Here is a 14,718-nt window from a genome sequence, read left to right as displayed (position 1 = left end):
ATTTCTGATTTTGTTGCTACATTCTCATAACTATAACTTTATACAGCCTCTCACAGGGGCAGTCAGAGCTCCACTGAGGGAGGCTGTGTCCCTGAAGGAAGAGTTGTATGTCTAGATCTCTTGGGCATAAAATATGGGTTGTGAGGCCTTGGCCTGGACCTTCCATTTCTTGTTTGGTACTGTGGGGAAAAGCGTGTCTCCTCTCTGAGCCTCAGTTGCCCCATCTGTAAAATGGGTCCAGTGAGTTCTGTGGTCATCCTGGACCCAAGCTCTGGAGAGATTCTCTCAGACAACCCTCTCTGCCCTGCTTACCCACAGGTGCCCATTCCAAGATGCTGAAGGTCTCCAGCCTCTTCATTCTCCTCTGTGGCCTGCTTGCTTTATCCTCTGCTCAAGAGATCCTGTCTGAAGTTTCTTCCCAGATCAACGACGGTGAGACTGTCCAGCCTTGGGTCACATCTGGTTGTGTCAGGCCCAAAGGCCTCTTCTAGAGATCCAGGTCATTAACTAATATCAGTTATGTTCTGATTAGCCTAGTTCTTGGGACATATTTAACTCCAATAATCATTAACAGCTCTGATCATTGCATTCCTCTAGTTAACCCTCTTCTCACAAAGTTCCTCCCTTTCCTGTCTCCTTGCTTCATCTATTAAAACCTCTGCCCACCTCTCCTACCACTGCATGCTCATTCCCTCCTTTCTGCCACAGTAGCCTCCTCAGCACATTAAGCACACCCCAGGACCTTTGCACATGCTATTCCTTCTAACCCTTAACTATCAGCACAGTTCTCTCCCTTTCTTCAGGTCTCTGCTAAAATTTTGAATTTGCGAGAAGACCTTCCTCCATCTCTCTGCATATATTAGCACCCTCACCCAGGACTCTCAATTCCTCACTCTGCCTTTTATTTTCCCTCATAGACAGAAATAGCATTCAGAGGAACTGAGTATATTGAAAAAATGTTCTATCCTCCCTGGGAAATAATCCCTGTTCAGAGACTCCCAGCAGCTCTCGCTCATCACCTGAACCATCCCAGCTTCACACCTCCCCCGCCTCCAGAACTCCAGGCTCCTCACCAACCAAAAATCTGACAAGTTAAACACAGGAGCCCCAGGACCGTGCCTCAGCTCCAGCTGATGTTCTTTCTGACCAGCCGGTGCCATGCCAAACTGCTTGCTAAATATTTTGAAATCAACCCCCTTACAGCACTTATTTGCCCCCACCTCCTACATGTCTCTTCATTCATGGCTCTGCCGTCTCTCCCCTAACTTTCCCTGAAATGCCAGCTCCACTGGGGCAGAGAGTTCTGCCTATTCTCACTGTTGCAGCCCCATCCCTGACAGAGCCGTGGCTCCAATAAATGTTTGCTGAGTAACGGTGTCTGGAATTTGGCCCAGCACTGAGCAGACCAGAAAGACTAGTTGAACAAAGGGGAAGCACCTCATGTGGGACTTACTCAGAGGTCAAGGTTGCACCTGAGACACTTTGACCTCTAAATGTCTAATTGGGGTGGGACTGGGGGTGGGGGCATGTTTTTCAGTCTTGGTTCAAGAACTCCTCAGCGAGGGCTTTCTTCCAAGCCTGCAGAAAATCTACCTTAAAGAGTCACTGCAGAGTGTCTTCAGACAACCAGCAGACCTGCCAGACATCAACAGTGACAGCAATGTTGTGTGAGTGTGCTCCAATTACCACCCCCAGCTCCAGGCTCTCCTGGCTTCTCAGTTTGTTAGAGCTCACCCCACGTTCCTTGACTTCACAGAGGCCTTCCCTTCAGTTAGCAGCCCTTAAAGCACCTATGGCCTTAGATCCACTACAGTAAGTCCCCTACATAAAAGGAGCTCCTTTCAGAGAGCATGTTCATAAGTCCAATGTGTCTGTAAGTCCAACAAATTTAGCCTTGGTAACTAACACTATTGGCTTTATAGTACTGTACTATATCAGGTTTATAATATTTTCACACAAATAATGCATTAAAAATACAAAAAAAATAAAGAAAACATTTTAAGTCTTATAGCACAGTACCTTGAAAAGTACAGTCATACAGTACAACAGCTGGCACACCGGGGTTGGCACTGAGTGAACAGGGCAAGGAGAACTGCTGACTGGAGGAGGTGGGAGACGGTAGAGCTGAAGGGTGGTCAGCAACGGGTCAGCCTGCAGGGCAAGCTTGCAGGGCAAGCTGCCGTTTCCCTCACACCTTGTGTGATTGGACACGCAAACGCATGTTGCTTCCTTGAAAGTTCACAACTTAAAGATTCGTACATAGGGGATGTACTATAGTTGGAAGAAATTCCCACAGTGGGGTTTTCGAGGGGGCTGCAGGAGTTGAGGAGGTCCTGCAGACAGGGTTCAGTCTCTCCATCTGCCAGAAGGGCAACAGTTCTCTTCCCTTCTCCCTTCCTCTTCCCTTCCCTCTTCTTCTTCCCTTCCCTTCTCAACTCTTGTTCCCTGTTAAATAGGGAATGACAGCATTTATCCCTAGAGAACTTCTGTGAGTATTACATGAAATAATACATGTAAAATGCTTGCACAGTTCCCCATCCTTAGTAAGACCCTGATTGGCAGTAACAATAGCAACCTCTACAATAATGGGTTTCCCTTGTTGCTCAGATAGTAAAGAATCTGCCTGCAATGCAGGAGACCTCCATTCAATCCCTGGGTTGGGAAGATACCCTGGAGAAAAGGAATGGCAACCCACTCCAGTATTCCTACCTGGAAAATCCCATGGACAAAGGAAACTGGCAGGCTACAGCCCATGGGGTCGCAAAGAGTTGGACACGACTGAGCGACTAACACTTTCTCTTTCACTTTTTCTACAATAATAATGTGGTAACATGATAATCAATGTTATCTGACCACCAGAGTGAAAAAGACCCAGCTCCTTTTCCTAACACATCCAACATAACTGCTGATTCCCACCCACATTCATCCCACCTGACCTGGTCCTTCCGCGACCCAGCTCATCTTAGTTAATGACAACTCTACTCATGAAGTTTGCTCTGGCCAAAGCTCCTAATGTGGTCCTAGCCTCCTCTCTTTCCCTCAGAGCCACGTCCTGTCAGCAAATCTGGGCAGCCCTACCTTCAAAACACATCCAGGCATCTGCCCATTTTGCCTACCTCCTCTGATCTGAGAGACCCTCTTCTTCCACTTTAAGCCCCTCCCCTCCATTCTGTTCCACCAGTATCCAGAAAAATCTAAGGAGTAAGACAGACTCTGTAACTCCCTTACTGAGACCCTCCAGCGTCTTCTCTTTGCTCTCAAAACCAAACCCAAAGTCCTTATCACTGGCCCACAAGGCTCTATGATGCCTGGCCCTGACTCTCTCACTTCTCCTATAATTCTCCCCTCACCCACCGCCCACCAGCCACACTGGCTGTTGCTGTTCCTCAAATATGCCAGCCAAGTTTTAGCCTCAGGGCCTTTGCACTTACTCTGTCTTCAGCCTACCTGTTTCTTCCCCTGGTTATCCTTGTTTACTTGTTTATTCCCAGGCACGAATACTGGAGTGGGTAGCCATTTCCTTCTCCAGAGTATCTTTCAGACCCAGGGATCAAACCCAAGTCTCCTGCATTGGCAGGCGACTTTTTTACTCCCGAGCCACCAGGGAAACCTCCTCCTCATGACCTGTATCCTTACTGTATTCGTGATTCTGGCCAAATGTCACTGCCAATGAAATGGTTTCCCTGACTACCCTATCTAAAACTCCATTCTTCCCAATGTCATCCTTTTTTGCCTGGGTTTATTTACTGGGTGTATTGCTTTACACATACACACCCTCTCTAGGCATATGTGCTACATATGGCTTTCAGTCTTTTCCTTACGAGTTATCCACTCTTTTATTCCAGCCTGCTTGCATGTGTGTGTGCGGGCTAAGTTGCTCAGTCATGTCTGGCTCTTTGCGACTTAGCATGCACACACACACACTGTAGCCCACCAGGCTCCTCTGTCCATGGGATTCTCTTGGCAAGAATACTGGAGTGGGTTGCCATGCCCTCCTCCAGGGGATCTTCCCAACCCAGGGATCGAGCCCACGTCTTTTTACATCTCCTGCATTGGCAGGTAGGTTCTTTACCACTAGCGCCATCTGGGAAGCCCTCCAAACTGCTTAGTGCTGACCAAAGGACTGGACCGGATCATCCTGAGATGCATTAAGACAAGAGTTTCTTTCTGCTCAGGGCTATATTCCCAGTGCTCATAACTTGCAATAGCTATGCAATTCCGTGATTAATGAGTGAGCAACCATATTTGCATACCTTCAGCTTCTGCTCTACAGGGGACCTGCCTTCACACAAGGTGCGGCCCACCCACAGCTAAAGCCCACAACATTCCCCTGTTGTGCTATTTCTTCACCCAGGGTAGAACTAGAAGACCCCCTCCTCCTTCAGGTCTTCCTCCAGGACTCCGACAACAAGGAAGCCGAATTACTGATAGGATTGGCATTTTCTGTACATACAAAGTAAGTAACAGCTGCGAATCACATGTGCAGCTCTGTTCACTTTTGCACAGTGTGAAGCAGGGGGAGGTGGGAGGGCGTCCAGCACAGTCTCAGAAACTCATTGTGTGGTTGAGATAAAACACCCCTCCCCTCCAGGCCTCGGTCACCCTATGTGTAGAATCAGGAGCCTACAGAATACTCGAATGCTTCCATCCTGGGGCCCCTCTAAGGAAAGGAGGAAGGTTGAGTGAGTTTCTTTTTCCCTGCTTCATTCAAAGGCCCCCATTCATTGATTTGGACTTCATGAGCCAACTCAGTTCTGACTGAATAGGATTTAAGGTGAGAACTCAGGAATCTGCTCTAGACCCCTACACTCCTTGGCACTAACACTTACAGATGCCTAGGGATATGTTTTATTAGTCTGCATGGTATATTTTTAGAGAGGATGGGCGTTCTTCAGTTCATCACAGCCTTCACTCATCTCCCTACAAAGCCAAGCCCTGGTCTATTTCATTCATTTCCATTTCAAGCCTGACCCTCGAGGCAATAGATTTTGAGACCTCTAAAAGAGTACTTTTCAAGGTCACGGTTTCTTGGTTTGATAGGATGCCATACTCAGAATCAATGTTTTTCTTTCTAACTGTTCCCTGAGCCAGAGGTAGTATCAGTCATGTGTTCTGGATGCTGCTGGCTGGAAACATGACTTCAAGAAAGCCATTCTTGTTCTCCAGTCCTGAGTCACATCTTTTGAAAAATGAGGAAAGGGTTGTAATAAGGTGATTTTTAGGATCTTGTGCAAAAATGGGGACTCTCATTCTAGAAATAAATGGGAATGTAGAAAGCTCTGAAATTCTCACCCACCATCCTTAACTTTTCCCTCCCACAGGCTTCCAGGTCTTAATCCTCTCATATTTCAAGTGAGGACAAATATGAAAGTCCAGCTTCACTTGGAGAAGGATGTAAACGGCATATACCAGCTCACTTTTGGGCATTGCAGGCTCGTTCCTGAGAGTGTTCAGATCCAATCTGGAAGTCTGTGAGTTTTTCATCTTTTTCCAGCCAGATGTGACAAAGCCCACCATGAGGCTTCAACTGAAAGATGTCACCAGCAACTGTACCCTCCAAAATCAGCCTTTTGTGTAAATCAGTTCATTTCAGTCACTCAGTCGTGTCCGACTCTTTGTGACCCCATGGACTACATTTTATAAATAGAACTTCACAGTAATTTACAACTGTGTAGTTTGTAAAATTAGTAATTTTATTTACATGAAAATGGTTCCCTGAATAGTACTAAGGACAAAGAAAACAGAATCACTTGATCATTGTTTGACATTTAGGTTATTTCTGAATTTTTTACTATCATAAATAGTCCTGAGATTTTGGGGAAATTTTTTCCAAAAATAGAATTACAAATGGGATCATTTCCTTATTGTAAGTAGCTAAAAATATTGAAAAAGTATAAACATTTTTATGACTTTAAAATCTGAAGGCATATAATAAAGACATTCCAAATAACTTAGCAAATACTTCACCACTAGAACTAAATTAAGTGATTTGTTTCTATTCAAACAATACCAATTATTATATTCCGTTTTCACAACTTTTCTATTCAATAGCTAGAAAATACCATAGATGCAATTCTCTTCTTTTTTGTTTTCTTCCTTTCCTTTTTATTTGGAGATGGAGGGGGCAGGCTATCAGTAGGGCCAGGATTGCATCAATCTCTTATTAATCTGTGACATTTCCTCTTCTGAGTAACCATCTTCAGAGGTTTGCTCTTTTATTAACCAGAGTTTTAGTGTTTTCCTATACATTTATAATCTCTTTTTTACAATCTTCTTTAGTAAGATTTTTAAAAATTTAGGCCGACATCCACAATTAACTGAATCCAACGATCATCCCCAATCTATTTTATACCCTGTCTTTTTCACTCCTGTGTTCTTTATTTTGATTCATCTCCCAGTTTTCTCACTGTTTCCAGAGAGAACTGAGTGTGGAATCCTTTCTGAGCCCATACAGATCTGATAATGTTCTCTGGTCATGTTCAAACACAAATGAGAACCAAGCTAAACACAGCCTCCCTGGCTCTCAGTCACCTCCCCTTCATTTCAGTTCAGTTCAGTCGTTCAATTTTGTCCAACTCTTTGCAATCCCATGGACCGCAGCATGCCAGGCCTCCCTGTCCAACTCCCGGAATTGACTCAAACTCATGTCCATTGAGTTGGTGATGCCATCCAACCATCTCATCCTCTGTCATCCCCTTTCCTCCTGCCTTCAATCTTTCCCAGCATCAGGATCTTTTTAAATGAGTTAGTTCTTCGCATTAGGTGGCCAAAGTATTGGAGTTTCAGCTTCAGCATCAGTCCTTCCAATGAATATTCAGGACTGATTTCCTTTAGGACGGACTGGTTGGATCTCCTTGTAGTCCAAGGGACTCTCAAGAGTCTTTTCCAACACCGCAGTTCCAAAGCATCAATTCTTCAGTGCTCATCTTTCTTTATAGTCCAACTCTCACAAGCATACATGACTACTGGAAAAATCATAGCTTTTACTAGCCGGACCTTTGTTGGCAAAGTAATGTCTCTGCTTTTCTCTGAAGATGGCTCCCATGTCTTTTGATGTGTTGAAGAAAAGAAGTCCCTTCTCTTTGGGAAATCTAAGATGTCAGGCTGGCAGGGGTAGATCAATTGATTTATATGCAAGATTTATATAGAATAAAGACACAAGGAATTTATATTTACATGTAATTATATATGGGCTTCCCAAGTGGTTCAGTGGTAAAGAAACTGCCTGACAATGCAGGAAACACAGGAAACTTTGGTTCAATCCCTGGATCAGGAAGTTCCCCTGGAAAAGGAAATGGCAACCCACTCCAGTATTCTTGCCTGAAAAATCCCATGGACAGAGCAGCCTGGTGGGCTGCAGTCCATCAGGTTGAAAAGAGTCAGACTCGATTGAGCACGCAAGCGTGCCATCTCCCCTTGATTATATATGTTTACATATATATAAATTTATATATAATTTATAGAATACAGGCACAAACCTGTTGCCTGAGAATTAGACAGATTTTCCCTCACCTGTAAGGATTAAAGACTGAGTCAGAAACACAAAGATACCTTGTCACTGTTATTTCCTGTTTCTTTCTCATCTCTCCCAACTGAAGACTACTGGAGTGTTAGATAATCAGAGAAATAGGAAATACGAGTTTGTCAGAGCAAACTCAGAGTTGGCTGGAAAACTTCGGAAGGGCTTTCTGGAGGAAATGGCTGGACCTAAAAGGGTGATAGGAGTTGAAGAAGGCATCTCAGGAGAGAAAAATAAAATAATCACAGCGAGGGGGATGAAGGGCAGCAATGATGAGGTCAGGGTGATTTAAATGGGGAGATTCATTTTGAGGATCCCTAAGAAGTAGGTCAAGGCAGAAGGGCAAGGCTGCGTTATGAAGTTCTCTGTGTGTGTGTGTGTGTGTTAGCCACTCAGTCATGTCCAACTTTTTGCAACTCCATGGACTACAGCCCGCCAGGCTCCTCTGTCCGTGGAATTTTCCAGGCAAGGATACAGGAGTGGGTTGCCATTTCCTTCTCCAGGGGATCTTCCTGACCCAGGGATCAAACCTGGGTCTACTGCCTTGCAGGCAGATGCTTTACTATCTGAGCTACTAGGGAAGGCCCATAAAGTTCTGTGGAAACAAGCAATAGACTTGAAGCAATTTGGGGTCCATTGAGCAAAGAAGTGACATGAAAAAAGGAGAGTTTGGGAGAAATTAATCCATTCTACCCACTTTTTTCATTCTTCATTTAGAACCAGTCGGATACCAAATTTTTTTTGGGAATATGTGGAGATAACTATAAAAAACCTGATCATCAATAATTTGGGAGCAAAAGTAAGTCTACAAAATCCAATTGCTTCAGTACAGCATGTAGGATCTTCGTTCTCCAACCAGAAATTAAACTTTGCCTGTATTGGAAGTGCTTCCCAGGTGACGATAGTGGTAAAGAACCTGCCTGCCAATGCAGGAGACATAAAAGACACAGGTCGGATCCCTGGGTTGGGAAGATCCCCTGGAGAAGAGCACAGTGACCCACTCCAGTATTCTTGCCTGGAGAATCCCACGGACAGAAGAGACTGGCAGGCTGCGGTCCACAGGGTCGCAAAGAGTCGGACAGGACTGAAGCGACTTAGCGCGCACGCACGTATCGGAAGTGCAGTCTTAGCTGCTAGACACCAGGGAAGTCCAGGATTAGCTATTCTTAAACTGGAAGGAAATCTCCCAGGAAAGAAAGTTAGAGAAAGAGGAAATGGGAGAAAAAAGCCTCCATTCTGCATCCAGGCATGGAGAAGGTGCTTTACAAACATTTAATTCTTCAGGGTAGAACCAGCTTCTGTGTGACTCGAGGTGAATTGATAAGCCTCTCCAAGACTCAATTTCCTTATCAGTAAAATCAGTAGAAGGTAATTATAAAATTGAGAGCTAGTGTTCATTAAGGTCACAGAAACTGTGCTAAGTATCTTACGTGAATTTTCTTATCCCATCCTTCAAACAATCTCATACTTTAGGTAACAATATAATTTCCATTTTCCAAATTAAAAAAAAGTCCCAGAGAAGAATGACTTACCCAAGTCATAGGCTGCCAAATGGCTCAGCTGATATATGACGCCAGGGCAGTCTGTCCCCCAAAGCCCTTTACCTGATTTTTCCCTCGGATGGGCTGGCTTAGAAGATTACTTGCCTTGATTACTCCCATTCAAGCTCCAGTGGGTAGTGCCTTCCTTCTGACTCTTGCATATTTCCTTATCTTTCAGGTATGCCCCTTCATCAATTCATGGCTCTATAACCTGAACCCACAGGTGGCTAATGAGCTGATGAGTAAGTGATGGCGATGGGAAGGGACAGGAATATTCCAGAAGAAAGTTCCAACCCTCCTTCACACTTCATCTCCTCTGTCCTTACCTCACCTTATGCTTCTCTCAGATTGAAACTCCCTTCATCTTTTGAACCAGAATGGCCCCTAATAATAACAATTCTAATGACCTCAACTGCCATTAATTGAGGGAGTCCTGTGCACACCAAGCCCACGGGTAATCACCCTGCTTGCCCTAGCCATTAACTCTCCACCACTAGCTAAGTCATGCTGATTTCAATTCTATTCTGGTCCCAAAAGCCTAGAGAAGCTGACATATGAATGGAGGCTTCTGTGGGAGACAAAAGCTGTCCAATTCCTCCTAAATTTTAGATGTTGCTTTATAAGCAAAAAATAGTTTCAGCCCAGTCAAAACCTGCCTCCTTCCAACAGTCTCTATCTCTAAGCCGCCAAAGTTCTCACATCTGCAAGAACCCAAAGCAATAAATTCAAGATTGAATCTCAGCAGCTGAGGCCTCAGTGGGAATCTGAAAACCAATCGACTTGCTGGGTTGAAAAGACTCTTCCTTCCTTCACTGAATATTCACTAGTTCTACCAAGTGATAGATGCTGCAGTTTCTCTCCCAGTAAGCAATTTTCTGGCTGCTGCTCACATCCCTCTATTAACAGGGTACACCCAGATTATGCAATAGGAAGCTCAAGGCAGTTAAATCTGGTTGAGCTTTAAGGCAGAAGTCCCCAGCTTCTATCAGTCTGTAGCCTGTTAGGAACTGGCCCACAAAGCAGCTTCATCTTCCACTCACCATACCTCCCCATCACTCCCATGACTGCCTGAACCATCTTCTCCCAACCCCCATCTATGGAAAAATTGTCTTCCACAAAACCAGTCCCTAGTGCCAAGAAAGTTGGGGACCCCTGCTTTAAAGTTCCCAAAGCTTAGTCCCCAGTTTCTCAAGGTAAATGTGAGAGGAGGAGCTCAATCTCACCCTGATGATGCTGGGCCACCACAGTGGGGAGATGTCCAGGCAAATGGAGACTCTTGCTGCTATAATGCCGGCTTCCTCTACTGTCTCACTCTTCAGTGATTCGCTTGGGAAGGATCATTGTTCCCAATATATAGAGGAGGAAAAGAAGGCCCAGAACTGTCAGTGAAGTGGTCAGAGACAGCTAGTGACCAATAGTGACAGCTCCAGCCTCCTGTCTTCAAGCCTTTGGCTCACTCCCCAACCCTGCCCACCCCCAGTTAAAGCAGAGGGAATTCCCTGTGGTCTCTCTGATCTGCCTTCACTCCCACTGCTCTGAGCTATCTGTTTTGCATTCCAGATTGGCTGCTGCAGCAGAATGGGTACCAAGCCACCATTGAAATAACTTCAAAGTGAAGAAGCCATGTTTGTACCAGTCTGGTAAGATATCAGAGCATATTCCACTCCTTAGTGATGATGCTTGGCCTCTAGAGCCATTATGTCATTCATTCATAAAATTTCAATATAAGGTTCTACTATGTGCTAGATGGGGCTTTCCTAGTAGCTCAGATGGTAAAGCATCTGCCTGCAATGCAGGAGACCCAGGTTCAATCCCTAGGTCAGGAAGATCCTCTGGAGAAGGAAATGGCAACCCACTCCAGTATTCTTACCTGGAGAATTTCATAGACAGAGGATCCTGGTCGGCTGCCATTCATGGCGTTGCAGAGCTGGACATGACTGAGTGACTAACACACACGCACATGGACTAGATATGAGGGATACAGCCATGAACAACACAAGACTCTTCTCTCCTGACCTTGTATCTTAGTTGAGTGCACTAACAATGAACTAGGAAATAAATACACAGTCAACTGAATTCCAGAGAATGGTGAGTATGGTGAAGAAAACCAAATAGGAGGAGAGTGACTGGAGTGGATTCAGGGAGGAACACATCAAATTAAGAGAACATAAGCAGGCAGAAGCCCCTTTGAGGAGATCTTTCGGCTGAGCCCGGAATTATAAAGCAGGAGTTGTGCCAAACCCTGGGAAAGAACATCACTGGCAGGAGGATGAACATGTGCAAAAGTCCTGAGGCAGGAAGATTTCCTTTTTGAAGCCAAGAAAGAAGAGCAATGTGACTGCAGGGTGGAAAGGGCTCAGCTATTGGAAGCATCTTTATAAGGGGGATGTTTGATGGGGGAAAGAGGGAGGTTTCTGTAAAAGGAGATGCCATTATTCATGTGTCACGTACTTTTTGCAATTATTCTGTGCTGATACACTCTGCTCAAGTATCACAATCTCAGGTCTCTCAAAAAGAGACATATTTTCCACTCTCTTCCTTACTTTACTTTCCATCATAACATTCTTTACTATCTGATTTCCTACTGTACTACCTGTTTATTTTCTGTCTTCTCCACTAGAATGTAGACTTCTTGAAGACAAGGACTTTATCTTTTTCCCCATTTTATCCCAGGTGCCAGATTACATAGACTCACACATGGCTTATAACCTCAAGAGCCCCCAGCCTACTGAAGGATAAGACAAATAAATAGAAAATTCTATGTGCAGTAAAGTGTTCTGCGGAAGTAGAGAGGCAAGGTCATGGGAGACTTCACAGAGGAGGCAGGATTTAAACTGGGTGATGAAGGATGATTAAGAGTTTTCTTGTGGTAAAAGACATTAAAAGCAAAGGATAGGTACTTTCCTGGTGGTCCAGTGGTTAAGAATCCACCTGCCAATGCAGGGGACACAGATTCAATCCCTGGTCCAGGAAGATCCTACATGCCATGGGGCAACTAAACCTGTGTGCCCCAACTACTGAAGCCTGAGTGCTCTACAGCCCGTGCTCTGCAAAAAGAGAAGTCACCCCAATGAGAAGCCTGTGCACCACAACTAGAGAGCAGCCCCCACTTGCTGCGACTAAAGAAGGCCTTTGCACAGCCGTGAAGAGCCTGTGTGCTGCAATGAAGACCCAGCACAGCCAAAAATAGACAGATAAATAAATTAATAATAATAAAGCAAAGGATACACAGCAGGTGCAAACACACAGGGGTAGGAAAGCATCTGATGCTTTCCCCAGTGGGGAGAACTTTTGGGTGCATGGACATAGGACTCATGGGGGATGGAGGCATCCTTCTCTGAGGGGTAATCATAAGTTTGTAATGAACCGTACACATGTTTTCTGGAGATAAGGTGTATGTGGTGAATTGAGCCACCAAGTAGTAGATGCCGTCCATGACAGGAGACTTAAGAAACTAAATAGTGAACATCACAATTGGATCTATGTCCTTGGGTTGATTAGCTTAGTTACATAGTAGTCTATTAATAAACCAGTGTGGTTCAACAGAAATGTAACACACAAAGCACATGCATAATTTTGAGTGCCTTAGTAATGCCATTTTCAAAGGAAAAAGAAATAAATTATATTAATTTTAGTAATAAATTTTATTTAGCCAGTATATCTAAAATATTACCATGTCAACATACAATCAATATAAAATATTAATGAAATGTTTTACATTCTATATTTTGTACCAGATCTTTGATAACTATTGTGTATTTTATACTTACAGCACATTTCAATATTAAGTGCTTAATATGCACGTGTGGCTAGCGGCTGCCATATTAAACAGTGCAGCTCTAACGAAGCTAGTTTGCTGAGAGTTGCAAACTTTTGAAAGGCCTATAGCATGTCATTTTATCCCCATCAATATATCTAGGCATCCCATTCTGTTTGGGACAGGAGTCCCAAACTTTGTCCCCTATATTTTATTCAGTCCACTGACATAGAAAGCATTGGGTTAGCCAAAAAGTTCATTCAGGCTTCTCTATAACACTTGCAGAAAAACCCAAGCCAACTTTTTAGCCAACCCAGTGTTTTTAAAATGTGAGTGAGTTGCCAATATTAAAAGTAAGAAATATGTTTTTTGGTCAACCAAAACATCTGGCAATTCTTTACATCTTTCCGTCATGAAGTAGGCCAAGGTGAGGAGCAAGATTCACCTTAGTTGATGAGAGTCTAGAAAACAGCAAGAATTTGTTCTTCAGTGATAGGCAGAGCATGCGTGTCAGGATAGAAATATAGTTCAGCACCATGGATAGCGGACAGTCATACCAATGTGAAGGAAGGTGGGAGAAGGGGAAAGGCTCAGCACTGGCTTACGACCTCCTTAGAAAGCGTATGAAGTTAACTAATATCTTGATTATTTCATGCAGAGTCAGGTTCTGGCTGGTCTCCCTGGAATGTCCTCCAAGCTCCAGGCCAACACCTGTGTAGATGTTCATGTTGATTATTCAGCTGCTGCCTGGAATTTCATTACCTGCCCTGGACCCAAAGACTCACTACTACTCTTGGTATAGAGACTCTTTCCCTATAAATCTCACCAGAACCCATATATTGATTCACTATAATTTTCCCAGAATAAATTTTTTGCATCTCTGACCTGTGGTCTGTCCACCTTCCATAGTACCGTGTCAGCAGGGATAACAATAACCAGAGATGGCAGTGGGTCTGGGTATGACAACGAAAGTTCACAAGATAGAAGGTGCCTGGGTTGATTTAGCCTTTATCTCAGAAATATCAGAACACTTCGATACAGAGTTTCCCAAAAGCTAAGCACCAAGTCTTCCTGTCTGATCCGAAGTGTTTTCTAAACTGATTCTGTGACCTTGGGGAGCTCCCTGCTCTGGGCCATAGTCTCCTCACTGTGAAGTGAGAGGTTCGATCTCATCCTCTAAGTGCTCTCAGGCTAGAATAGTCTACAAGTTTTGTCCTTTATGGAAGAAAAATTGTCTGTTCCAGTATCCTCATTTTTATTCCATCCATCACCAGACTCAAAAGACATACAGCTATTCACTACCTCTACTTCTTCACCTTCTTCCACTCTTCAGTTCTGAATAACCTGGTTTCTTCCCCTAACTCCTCCAAATAACTTGCCCTAGGCCGTCTATGAACTTCTTTGTGTCCAGTGCCAAAGAACCCTTATCCAGTGTTCATGTTTCTCAATTCATCAGCAGTTAGCACCACGGATGACAACCCAACCTACCCCCTACCTGCTCTGCCCCCTTTTTTTCTTCCTCATCACTACCTTGATTCATGCCCGGCACTCTTCTGGGCATTTTACAATACTGCATCACTTACTCTTCTAAATAAACCATGTTGGTTATTAAGATTTTGCCTCTTGCTTCCAAATCTATCATTCTGTACTCTGCTTTGCCTTCTGGTCTGGGACCCTGCAAGTCACATGTTTTCCTTGCTGGTTTGCTCCTTGTTAGGGTCTGCTGACAGAGGCTACTGGAGAGAGATTGCAAAGCTGGAGGAAGAGAAAAGAAAACTCCTGTTTATTTCTATTCCTTTGAGCATCACCTGGCAATGGTTCTTCACTCAGCTAGGGGAAGTCAGAATGAGTTTACAGGTTTTATTTAATGTTCCTAAAACCAGCTTTATCAAAACCCTTTT

The 14,718-nt window shown here is 44.2% G+C and overlaps 1 protein-coding gene across 1 annotated transcript; it reads left to right on the top strand.

Moving 5' to 3' along the window:
• The first annotated feature begins 318 nt into the window (after window positions 1-318).
• On the top strand, window positions 319-13,675 carry LOC129555734 (latherin-like). The gene is made up of 8 exons (XM_088844369.1): window positions 319-432; window positions 1,538-1,667; window positions 4,355-4,456; window positions 5,322-5,471; window positions 8,237-8,318; window positions 9,239-9,302; window positions 10,621-10,700; window positions 13,476-13,675. The coding sequence occupies exons 1-7, from the start codon at window positions 333-335 to the stop codon at window positions 10,674-10,676; spliced, it is 684 nt and encodes a 227-aa protein (XP_088700495.1). The 5' UTR covers window positions 319-332; the 3' UTR covers window positions 10,677-10,700; window positions 13,476-13,675.
• Window positions 13,676-14,718: the final 1,043 nt, after the last annotated feature.

Source organism: Moschus berezovskii, chromosome 15, assembly GCF_049115385.1.
Source record: "Moschus berezovskii isolate FMDL1 chromosome 15, NW_MosBer_1.0, whole genome shotgun sequence".
NCBI lineage: Eukaryota > Metazoa > Chordata > Mammalia > Artiodactyla > Moschidae > Moschus > Moschus berezovskii.
Note: the sequence above shows the minus strand (reverse complement) of the source record. Positions and strands in the feature narration are given on the sequence as shown.

Coding starts and splice junctions, on each gene's coding strand:
- LOC129555734 (XM_088844369.1), top strand. CDS start 333: ATGCTGAAGGTCTCCAGCCTCTTCATTCTCCTCTGTGGCCTGCTTGCT. Junction 433..1,537: donor TTCTTCCCAGATCAACGACG/GTGAGACTGTCC, acceptor CATGTTTTTCAG/TCTTGGTTCAAGAACTCCTC. Junction 1,668..4,354: donor AACAGTGACAGCAATGTTGT/GTGAGTGTGCTC, acceptor TTCTTCACCCAG/GGTAGAACTAGAAGACCCCC.